Source organism: Strix aluco, chromosome 3 (assembly GCF_031877795.1).
Source record: "Strix aluco isolate bStrAlu1 chromosome 3, bStrAlu1.hap1, whole genome shotgun sequence".
In the NCBI taxonomy this organism is placed as follows: Eukaryota; Metazoa; Chordata; class Aves; order Strigiformes; family Strigidae; genus Strix; species Strix aluco.
The window spans coordinates 28388049-28400620 of record NC_133933.1 but is presented as its reverse complement, the minus strand read 5'-3'; the positions used below and the strand labels follow the sequence as shown (position 1 = coordinate 28400620).

The following is a 12572-nucleotide window of genomic DNA, read 5'->3' as shown; positions in this document are numbered from 1 at the left end:
CTGCAACAGCTTCTGTATCCATACAGAGACTTTCCTTACAATGCTCCTTCACCTCTCTAGCACAGCACTTTGACTTGAAGGAAACTTATTTTCTATGAATATTTATAGCCTGTTCTTTTAAAAGAAGTTTTATTGATTTGATTTACTGCTCCCACAGAACACAGATGAAAAGAAACCACTGAAAGGAGATCAGCCTCTGTCTTGTCAATTCTTGAATATTACACATTTTATTAATGTCAATCTAGGTTTTCCTGTTATTCATAGCTGAAAAAGAGATGTATTGGTAACTGAGAGGGTTTTTTGATAAAGTGTTTTTTTTCAGGCTTGAGCCACATTATAACATCCAAAATAATATACTGATGTTTCTGTGACACAGAATTATGGATTAGTGCTAAAAATCAGAATTTTGTACGTTGGAATCCAGATAATACCAAAGGGAGTGCTGTGCTGACCAATGATATTAAGTAAACAGCAGTACTTTGTGACAACATAGTTCCCAAATCACTGGCTAAAACTATTAAGAGAATTGGCTTCTAGAAGCTACAGTGAGTGATAAAGAAATTATGCCTAACTTCTGTAAAGCAGAAATTTTCAGTTTCTCAGCAGACTGCAGTCCAAAACAGAGGTACCTTCACCTCTGTTATTGCATAGGGCACTTCCTTCAGCAGCAATGTCATCAATTGCATGTACAGAAAACTATTTAACTTTTAAATTGAAGAATTAACTTGGAGGAGAAGCATTAGTCACATACCCATAAAGGGATCCACAGGCAACAGCTTGTGAGCAATGGCTGTAAGATACAGTTATAGCTTGTGCATGTGTGAGAGAATTCATGCATATATGTAATATAGAAACATTGTACTTTCACTGCAAGGGTATTCATATTCAATTCATCCATGTATTCTGATCCGCAAATAGTCTTGGTGCTTATTCAGCCTTCAAATTCTTTTGCGCTGTGTTCAGGAATATACATGCATGTGCATGTGTGTTGGCCCTGACAGAAGGGGAGTCCATAGATTTTTGTAAGTATTCACAACGGATTTCTATGTGGCCTCGAACAAGCTTGGCTGAGGTGTTTTGAGGACTTTAGACGCCAAACTTTCCTTAGTTCAAGGTCAGCGTAATGTGATTGCATATTCCTCAGCCACAGATTTGGTGTGAGTGGCGGACCTAGATGATATAGAGCATGTAGGGTTTTCTTTCCCGCTGTGCTTGTTGCCTACTTGTAAAAAGGGCAGTAGGAATTTTCTAGCTACTTTACAGTGTTGGGAGGGGAAGTCACATGGAAGACTGAAAATGCCCTTATACTATTGCCAACCAAAGCCATAAAACCCCATGAAGTATTTATTTGTAAATATATAAGTATATGACACGGTCATACACAAGCATGTCAAACTTTGGAGTGTAGGACAAAGTTAAGAAGATGAAAGGAAAAGGAATCAGTGCAAAAATGCAGATGTTTCCACACAGTGAACACAAACATGCAAGTTTCAGTAGTTCTGCAGTGTATGCAGAGATTTCCACATAGCCAGTATTGGTATGTATGCTGCCTTTTTGTTTAGTGATTGTGTCCAGACCATTATTTATGCTAAAAGGGATATCTTATTTATCTATGAAAAGTGCATGTCTTTGCCTTGGCACTGATGGGCGGGCATGTATTCAAATACTAATCTCCTGAGCCCAAGTGGCAATCCAAAGGGAAAAAGCATTTTAGCTACTTAGAAATTCAGCAAGGGTACCTTTCATAAAGATTTCATCAGATAGCTCCTCAGGGCCTGGAAAAAGCATCTTTTGATCTCTTAAAATCAATTTGACATTCAGTATCAAAACACAGGTATGCCCTTTGAAAAGGGCAATCACTGTAACTGAGCTGCATAGTCAGGGTGGATGTGAGCCTACAGCAGTACCGCTGCCAGCTGCACACCCTGGCCGCTGGCTGAAGGCGAGGGCATGGCAGCAGCTTCACCTGGCTCTGGCCTCATGGGATTCAGCAGCCAGGAGCTCAGCCTTCCCTCCGAGTCTGTGAAATCTTCTCGGTATCGAGTTTCTGTAATCCATTTTTGTGTAATTAAGGGTATGAATGTTCACCAAATTGTTTATCTTTCAGTATTGAAGTGTTTCATCAGTTGCCCACATACCCAAACCTACAGCTGAGAGTAGTTTCTCATATCTCAAAATATATGACATTATTTTGGTATGATTTTCACTTTGTTTGCTACCTGATGAATGATGTCTTGTGTAATCTGAGGTATGTTAAAAACAGTGAGAAAACAGTTACTGGTATTTAAATTTGCATTTTCATGTTTGGAAAGAAAATGTTTCAAACCTTCCCCAGACCTTTCAATCCCACTTGAGCTATTTGATATAAATGAATCATAATTGGTGACACACTTTCCCAGTTAATTTTGCAAGTAAAATCTAGTCCTAGAACTCTCAAAAGCACCTATAATCTTTCCTATAAGAAATACTTAATTGCAGCCATCTAGTTTCAGTAGATGCCCTGCTTTGTCTAGGAATTTTCTGTGAAAATAGGTTCATTTGGAGTCTCTATTCTTCTACCTTCACTTTGAAAATGTGGATCTAAAAGAGCTTTCTGGAAGACTGAGATACCGGTTAACTAGAAATCAAAGGGATCTTTTTTTGACTTGAAACAGAAATTAGATTTTTTTTTTTAAAAATTAGTTGCCAATCTTCCATTTGATGAAGGTTGGAATGCAAGACAGTCTCATAATCTGAACAGAAGTGTCTTGTCAATTGTATGAGAATTTCTAGCATTTCAAACTTTTCCATATTTGCAATATAACCTGTTGTTTGTCATGGGAGGAATAGAAGCCCAACTAGAAATTGAAACTTCAAACATTGTTTTGGTCAAAAGCTGTAATATATTTGTAGTTATCAAAGTTACTAATTTCTATTTAATAGCAAATCTATTTCAGTTGGGAAAGTTACAGACACTTTCCTCCTAAAGAAATATGTCAAAAAAGGAGACATGAAAATACAAAAGAATTCCTATCAAGTCTTTTGTGGTTTGTTTTGGCTTTGGGTTTGTTTGTTTGTTTTGTTTTTCTTTTCATTTAGCATACCCTTGCTTCCATCTCTATTGCTGACCACAGGGACTGAGGTTCCCTTTGAATCTGATTTGAATCTTGGAGGCTGTGAAGGTTTTGGAGTTGAAACCATGTAATATGTTATTTTGTTGAATGGAGGAATTAGTTACAATCTACTTACAATGGCCTTTTAATTCACTCAGGGGTTACTGGAAGCTCCTTCTAAAATGCATTTCTTGTTCACAGCTGCTTGTCAGAGACAACATATTTTAAATGCACAAAGTTTTCAGCATTAAAGGCATGCTAAGCGTTTAGCAAGACATGGAAGGGATTTGGTAAAACTAGGAGAAAATCGTGCTCCTGGTTATGAAAGTTAAGTGGGGAGGTTGCGCTGGAGAAGGATGGTCTGAAAATGGTACAGACATTATCTTGGGTGAAACCGATCCCATTCCGCAAGTTAAATTTTGTTCTCTGTACTGTTCATTGCAGCTAAGGTTGGTTAAAAGTTCTTTGAGGGAAACTTTCTGATAAATGTAGCAAGTTTAAATCAAGTGCTTCATTCATTTCCATGTTCAAAAGCAAGTGTATCGGTTGTAATGGTGAACCGACTGGTTCTAGGAACTACCCACTTAGGAGAAACAGAGAAAGAGAAAAGCTGCACAGGACTGAAGGTGTGAAGAGTAACCAAGGTGCTGAAGCTGCCTGTACGATTCCAGCGTGCACTGTCCCCATCCCCTCCAGGCAGGCAGCTCAGAGGGAGGCAAGAGGCAGTGGGAAGCGTGGTGTGATGTGACTGATTCCCCGAGGTTTCCCAGTGAGCAAGACACTCATAGACAGACTTTATGCCGGCCTCTGAAGCAGAAGTGGGATCTCTGAGGTGACAGCACTGTGCCAGGGAGCTGCTGTAGCCATGGCAGGTGTTCCTGCCCTGCATGGGGAGAAGAGCTTTGTGGTATGCAGGGATATGCAGTGGCATTGCTGTGGCTATGTGCTCCTCTCCAAGCACAGTACCCGAAATGAAGTTTTCCTTGGGTTTTACCTAGCAGCTGAATTCTTCTATTTATTTTTTCTTTTTTAAATAAAGGAATAATACTTTTCTGAGACAAAACCCTCAGGAATTGCATCAACATATAAAATATAAATATGTTTCCTCTCCCATTGCATAAATGATGGATTAGCTTTTCACTGGAGAAACCGAGAGTAGGATGTAAGGACAATTTGTGTAACTCGCAAAGTAGGCTGTGGTGTACAGCAGCAGACTGTTATAAAACATGACACTGTAGGAAATATGATTGATGTGTGATGGAAACCCCTTGGTAGATCAGCTCACTAAAGTACGTGCCCTATCCTGAGAGCGCCATGGTTTGTATTATGTGCGGTGAGCATCTGGACAGAGATAAACTACTACCTGTTGGAATATTATTTTATCCAGTAATGTGTGAGATTTTTAAAAAAGTATAATTAATAATACAAGACCTTATTTGTTGTTTATGGAAGAAAAACATTTGTCATTTTTCAGGATGAAAAGCAAGAATTTGAATGTAGTGGGAGTGAAGTCTGTGGGACTGGATGGGTTACACCCAAGAGTGCTGAAAGAGTTGGCAGATGTGCTCACCAAGCCGCTTTCCGTGATTTAGCTGAAATCATGGCTAACTGGGGAGGTCCCAGTGGACTGGAGGGTGACAAATGTGACACCCATCTACAAGAAAGGCAGAAAGGATGATCCAGGAAACTACAGACCTGTCAGTCTGACCTCGGTGCCAGGGAAGGTCATGGAGCAGGTCATCTCGGGTGCCATTAAAAGTCGTATAATGGACAACCAGGGGATCAGGCCTAGTCAGCATGGGTTTATGAAAGGCACGTCCTGCCTGACAAAGCTGATCTCCTTCTATGACAAAATGACCCAACTATTGGACGAGGGAAAAGCTGTGGATATTATCTACCTGGATTTTCGAAAAGCATTTGACATAGTTCCCCGTAGGATTCTCATAGAAAAACTGACTGCCCATGGCCTGGATGAGCGAACGGTCTGCTGGGTCAAGCACTGGCTGGATGGACGGTCCCAGAGAGTGGTGGTCAATGGAGCTAAATCCAGCTGGCGGCCGGTCACAAGTGGTGTTCCTCAGGGCTCAGTGCTGGGACCATTTCTGTTCAACATCTTTATTGATGATCTTGATAAGGACATAGAGTGTATCATTAGTAAATTCGCAGATGACACCAAGTTAAGCGGGAGTGTCAGTCTGCATGAGGACAGGGAGGCACTACAGAGGGACGTGGATAGGTTGGATCGGTGGGCCAACATTAACAGGATGAGCTCCAACAAGGCCAAGTGCCAGGTCCTGCACTTGGGCCACAACAACCCCCTGCATGGCTACAGGCTTGGAGAGGTGTGGCTGGAGAGCTCTCTGGAAGAGAAGGATCTGGGGGTTCTAATTGACAAGCAGCTGAACATGAGCTGGCAGTGTGTCCAGGTGGCCAAGAAAGCCAACGGCATCCTGGCTTGTATTAGAAACAGTGTGACCAGCAGAAGTAGGGAGGCGATAGTCCCCCTGTGCTCTGCACTGCTGAAGCCACACCTTGAGTATTGTGTCCAGTTTTGGGCACCTCAATACAAGAGAGATATCGAGGTGCTGGAGCAAGTGCAGAGGAGGGCAACGAAACTGGTGAGGGGCCTGGAGAACAGATCCTATGAGGAGAGAGTAAGGGAGCTGGGACTGTTCAGTTTGAGGAGGAGAAGGCCAAGGGGAGACCTCATCACTCTCTACAGCTACCTGAAAGGACATTGTAGAGGGGTTGGTGCTGGTCTCTTTCTGACAGGTGATTAGTGACAGAACAAGGGGGAACGGCTTTAAAATCCAACAGGGGAGGTTTAGACTGGACATTAGGAAAAAATTTTTCACAGAAAGAGTGGTCAGACAGTGGAATAGGCTGCGCAGGGAGGTGGTGGAGTCACCATCCCTGGATGTGTTTAAGGGTCATTTAGATGAGATGTTGGGGGATATGGTGTAGGGGAGAACTTTGTAGAGTAGAGCTGATGGTTGGACTCGATGATCCAAAGGGTCTTTTCCAACCTGAATGATTCTATGATTCTAAGTGAGGAGGTACCATCCTTTTCTCGAGCGAGACATGACTCTGATTTAGGGAGGAGAATACATAGAGCTGAATGTGACATATGAACATGTCCTCATACCAATTAGCAGCAGATGAGAAGTATGCCACAGCAGCAATTGTCTCTGTAATAGCTGTGGGATGCACAGAGAATGCCAGTTTGCTTTATGAAGCTAACTGAGCAGAACTGCCTGCTTGGCATGTGCTTCACTGGGTGGTATTTTGCTATCATTATGAGACACCACTTTTGTAGAGCAAGTGAATACAGTTCTTAAACAACAACAACAAAAAAAGTGTGTGATTTCCAAATCCCATAGTATAAGTTTTATAAATCTGGTGTATCCAGACCCCTGATTCTGAATTGCATTAAGACCCCTCAGGAATTGCACCCTGGCAACTATTCAAGCTCCTGTTGATGCATAAACAGGCATGTTTATGAAAACAGAGTAGCTTGGATCTGTTTGTCCCTTTTTGATTGGGGATGAGCTAATTTTATTTTAAAACTCAAGGGTCTTTTCTGCTTGGTGCATGAAGGGACAGAGTGAACTCAGTGGAGCTGAAATTTCCTGAGTTATAGTAATCGGTAATTTCTAGCCGGGTTAGGGAAGGTTTATGTTGGTCTAAAGGCACTGTGACTTTTTTCCACTTCCCTGAGTCAGACTTTTTTTTATTATATTAGTGCAGGGAAAAATTACAAAGCTGGGGGACTCCACAACTTGTAATTGAGGATATTTCCTGTCATTTTGTCCTTTTTTGTTTAGTTTGACAGGGTTTATTAGTCATGATTTGGGGAAAATTTTAACTTTTTTACTTTTTTTAATCTAACTGAACTCTATCTACATTGAATTTATTGTTTACACAATTACTATCTGGAAACTAATATTAGAGCAAAATATCTAGGAGTAAAATATATTCCCAATGTGATTTATTTTTATTTGAATGACGTTGAGTGTGGGTCAGCTTTGTCTCCTATGTACTGAAAGGAAAAAGTAGTTTTGACAACAGAGCTTTGGTGTAGCTTGCCTACATGAGAGCAGAACCAAAAATTAAGAGAGTAAGTTTCATAAAAAAAAAAAATCCATGTTGGTTTAACATGCTCAAAATAGTTAAATACAAATTTTGATAAATAGCCAAGATATTCATTAAATGTGCTTTATATTGTAGAAGCTTACAGTCATGTTGTGCAAAAATACTAATCTATTTTAAAAAGAAAATGACATTGCAAGATCTCAGTAGAGCTGACAAAATTTGTCTGTCGTCTTTTTCACAGGAAAATTGGATTTCCATTGAATGATTTTTGTGTATATGAAAAGCATCTCTTATGCAAAATTTAAGACACTGAGAAACAAATTTCTCACTCGCTAAAATATTTGCTTTTTATTTACAAGTTATTTTTTTCTACCAAAAAAGTAATTTTTTTAAAAAAAGGTTTTTGTTTAATTTCTCTGTGGAAAATAAGCCTCTGGCCTCCTTTGAAGTGCAGATTGTTGTGCTGAAAAGTGAAACAATGTCAAAAATGCTGGGGTGTTACTACTACTGCTCCCCCAAAACAGGAGTGATACTTTGGAGGAGAAAAACTTTAGAATTAAAACTGAGGGCTGCTGCTGGTGAAACGTCTCTGTAGCATTCTGTCTATGCGACCTTGGCCAAATCATTAAAATGCTGATCCTGGGAGATACATTTGAGGGCATTTCACAGATGCTGGGGCCTGCACTCTTTGTATTTCAGTTTCTCAGTTCAAAGTGGACCAGCAGCGATTCGGGTATCACAGGCATATCAAGGTGCTATTTTACACAAGCCGGTAAAGACAAAATGATTTCCACTTTCAACTGGACAGAGCCATGAACTGTAAACTGTTTCTCCTAAGCTTTGTTTGCAACACTGAAAGAAACAAAGACTCTAAGCAGTCCCATTTATGCTAGAAGTCCCTGTTTTGCTCATCTAAGTGGGTTTTTCCCAGTTGCTTCACTTTGAAACACAGCACATCTGAAGGAGAATTGTGTCTTGTTTACAAGTACTGAAGCCTGCCAATTACAAGTCCAGTAATAGATATTTCCAGATAGCAGAGGCTAAGGCATAGCTTAACCAATTGGTATTAACTACATGTAGCAGATAAGAAAACCTGCCATTTGTTAAACAAAAAAAAATAAATTCTGAGTTTTCTTCTCCACAGGACACATACAGTATAAAATAAGTTGGTGAATTGTGCAGCAGTTTAATTTTAGCTCAGAGAGGTTTGTATGACCTACACTTTCATTTGATTTTTCACAATGTCTGCTGTGTCATATGGGTAACCTAGTAGGACCTGCTTTTAATAGTTCTGTTCCTGCAGTCCTTTTAAAATGTGTAATGTAATATATGTAACTTCTTAAACATCTCAAGTATTTTGTAATTTAGGCTTTGGAAACATCTCCCCACGCACACAAGGTGGAAAGATATTCTGTATCATCTATGCCTTACTGGGAATTCCTCTGTTTGGTTTTCTGTTGGCTGGTGTTGGAGATCAACTAGGGACAATCTTTGGAAAAGGAATTGCCAAAGTAGAAGATACCTTTGTTGTGAGTATGCTGACTGCCTCGTTCGTTCTTCATGTTGCTCATTGTTCTGAAGTTAATGAGTGAAATGAAAAGTCCAAAAAAACAAGGTATAGCTCATCATTGTAACTAGATGTATAGCAAAAGGTAGGAAGAACTTTGCAAAGTCTGAACATGTTACTGAACATGTCTGAGAATTGGATGAAACCCAACATCTACAGTAATTATGGTTGGGAAGAGGAACAAGATCCAAAATGTTTTATTTTTGCTCTGCCCTTATAATACTCCTAAGCTTGCTGTGATGCTTACCTTTAAAGGTTTTCTTATAGATCATGGTAGGAAATAAATAACTCAGAGTTGGAAGAGGGGAGCTGTGGGGATAACGTGGAAATTATTGCTGCTGCTTTGAGTTGATTCACAGAAGACGTTTGGTGTCTGAGTCTAAAATCATAGTTCTATCTACTCAGATGCCATCATTCCTGAGGAAATGCTTACAGTCTGTAGGCACCTACATTTCCAGATTTACAGGGCTGTAGGTGACTAAAGCTTTGGGCATTCATAGAGACAGGACAGCGTAAATGGTACAGAGCCTGTTGATGCTCCCCTGATGTTGGACTCCTCTTTGTGGTCTCCTCACTAGGCTATAGGATGTTCTGCAGTTTAAGGGGTTTTCAGCCTCTTCTGCTAAACTGCTTAGCACAGCATAGATGTTCATGCCCTTCATTTTCTCTGGTTACTGATCTTTAATTATTCATGCAAAGTGGGACAGCTTTAGTAGAGGAAGAGACCTATCAAACAGACTAGAAACTTGTGCAGATATTGATAAAGTTCAGCCATAGCCAGTCCTTAAGAATCAAGTGCCTTGAATTCTAGCAGAGGAACTTAATTTACTTAGTCTGTTTCTCACACAGAAAAGTTTATTAAGGTTGTATTTTACTAATGCAGTTATTAAAAATGTATTGAGATTTTTGAAGCATAGAATAAATGGCATAATGAAATTTAATGATTAATTATTTAGATGTTTTATTAACATTTAATAAAATGTTGTAGGTTTAACTATTACCTAATGTCCAAAACACATATGAAATACTATTTGTCTTTTGATATGTAGAACATGTCATATTCAGTGAATACTTAGGAAGCAGCCTGACTTTGTAGCTGTTTGCATTAGCACTGCAAGTGTTAGGATTGTTTTTCTGCAACAAGCCCTAATCTTGCATGCAGGACACCTTTTGTACATAGAAAGGGTCTGCCATGGCTTTATTTTTGAAGTAAATCAAACTGGGGCTGTGCTGAGTAGTCATGCAATAGGTAAATAGAAGCTTGAAAGCTTTTTAAGAAAGGGCAGGTATTTTTGACTTTGAAACATCAGTTCATGTCCAGACAAGGTACTGGTGAATAACATCCATTTCCATTGAGATTTGTCTAAAAAAAGACAAGAATATTCTATAAGAACATTTTAATTTATCCTTCCTGTTTTTTTAATAACTGAATTTTATTTTGTGTTTAAAAGTAGAAAAGATATGAGACCAATTTGTGTGTTGCTTGTAGGGATAGTGGTTTTCCTTTTTCCATAGTGGATGCATTCCTACAACAAGAATGTCTGAACAAAAAGCAGTATCTTGCCCCTTTTTGGCAATATCTGAATGAAAACACTGATCTATATTTTGCAGTCTGGAACATTCCCTTGTTCTGTTTACTAGTTCTTCAAAAGAAGAACTGGGAGATGCTGATGAGTCAGAGCAGGGAATTTCATGTTGCCATAACCCAAAATACTACTGTGATTTGGGTTACAAAAGCTGGAGCTTGGTCATGCTGACTATAAAACATAGTTTCCATTGGCACTAAACTTAAATAAGAAAACATTGTGAACAGTGATTTAATTTTTGTTCTCCTTTTGTTAAGGTTTCCACTTTTGTGCATTCCCTTGCTTCTTTTAAGTTGAACCAACATGCTTTGGATGGATGGAAAACTCTTTGGAAAAATGTCAAATTGGCAGAACATGTCAATGGGACTTTGTAGTGGTCTGTTCTAGCTTTGGTACAGGTTAAAAACAAAATCATTAGTAGCTTACAGAACAGATAAAGGACTTGGTTCATTAAATTTGCAGATTATCTCAATCTGAGGAGAGAACGGAAAGTTGGAGGACAATTAGAGTTCAAAATTATCTTGAAAATTTTGAAAAGCAGTCTGAATATAAGGGATTTGATTCAAGGAGGACAAATTCAAAGTACTATATGAAAGAGTAATAAAATATGCAATTACATGTCAGGAAACAGCTGTCTAGATGCAATTTTGTAGAAATGTTCTGAGGACTCTAGAGGCTCACATGCCAACATGGCTTAATGTCATGCTGCTGTGAAAAAGCGTACATCATAGGAGTGTAAATAAATACAGGCAAAGCATAAGATCCTTCCATTCTATTTTGTGGTATTTTTTTATATCTAGTTTTGAGTACAACACTTAACAAAACATGGATTAGTTTGCTGGAGCCAAGGGATAGAACAAGAATAGATGGGTGAAGAAAGACCGAAAGAAATGCATTTATGTGGTCTTAAGAACATATGACTGAAAGAAAACACCTGTAAAAGCTCACTGGAAAGAGCAAAGTGGCAATTTCTTTGTTTGCCTTGGATAAGACCATAAATAGTAGACTTAAACTGAAGGAGATGAGATGTAGGTTAAGCATTAGGAAAACTATTCTTGTCATTAGAAAGTTAAGCATGATCACATGTTGTCTGGCCAGTAATGACTGAAGTGGCTTAGGTGGGATTCCTTTTGTCTTGGGGCAGGTTTGGAAAAGGTGATCTCCTCACCTCCCTTCCAACTCTATTTTCTGGGGTTCTGTTCAGCCAGTTACTTGATTAGAGAGAAGTGTAAGGTTAAAATGCACCTTTTTTATTCAGTTATTTGTGGATGCACAAAAGTAGAGACATCGTAGGTGCAAGTACTACTTGAAGCTCACTCAGATATCTAGCCCCCACTCAAAACTTTAGCATGATCAACTCTTAATATTAATGAATGCCACACATGCCATTCACCCAGATCACAGGTGTGGCCATAATGAAGAGTGAAGCCCTGCTCTGCATTTCCTACTGGCAAATGTTTCCTAGGATAGTTATGTTTGCTTTGAAAACACTTTCAAAATAATACCCTACTTTGACTTTCCTGTTTTTTTGAGAATTATAATGCACTGTCCTCTTGAGCAACGTAGTGCTCACTGTGGGTGATAGGTGCTTATGTACAGTGGTGGAGTTTTATTAACGATGGGTTTCCTCTCTTTCCCCTTCCCTTTCCAGAAATGGAATGTGAGTCAGACAAAGATTCGCATAATTTCAACAATAATATTCATACTGTTTGGCTGCGTGCTGTTTGTTGCTCTTCCTGCAGTTATATTCAAGCACATAGAAGGCTGGAGCACACTAGATGCAATTTACTTTGTTGTTATCACTTTAACTACCATTGGATTTGGTGACTATGTTGCAGGTAAGATTTCCTCATAACTCCATCTTACAGTATTTTGCACAGTGATATATGTTTTGCATTTTTGTATTATTTTGGGACAGACACATCTCTGTTCTGGTGCCTCTCTCCCAACTTTACCCTTTATCATTCTTGTGTCAGTGCATGGGAGGGTGGCTGCCCTCATCTTGGGTCATGTGGCAGGCTAGAGATAGGAGGTGGGACAATGAAATGCGTGGTGCCTGTCTCTGCATACTCCATTTTTTCTTCTCCTGTACTGTTGAAAGATGCTTTACCTAATTTTCAGGTAGATTTTCTTTGTTCTTACAGATTGAGTGAAGTGCAAGAATTAATACAGTGGTTTAGTCTGCTGAATTTTTTTTTTTCAGCTGGAGTTGCTTAAAATATCTCCCCCTGTGAA

At 39.3% G+C, this 12572-nt stretch overlaps 1 protein-coding gene across 1 annotated transcript in view; it reads left to right on the top strand.

Annotated features, from left to right (window-relative positions):
* Positions 1 to 12572, top strand: part of KCNK2 (potassium two pore domain channel subfamily K member 2) — a 78917-nt gene that overhangs the window by 42747 nt on the left and 23598 nt on the right. Inside the window, exons 4-5 of the mRNA XM_074820632.1 lie at positions 8553 to 8713; positions 11989 to 12175. Coding sequence (XP_074676733.1) covers positions 8553 to 8713; positions 11989 to 12175 — 348 coding nt within the window. The remainder of the gene's footprint in view (positions 1 to 8552; positions 8714 to 11988; positions 12176 to 12572) is intronic.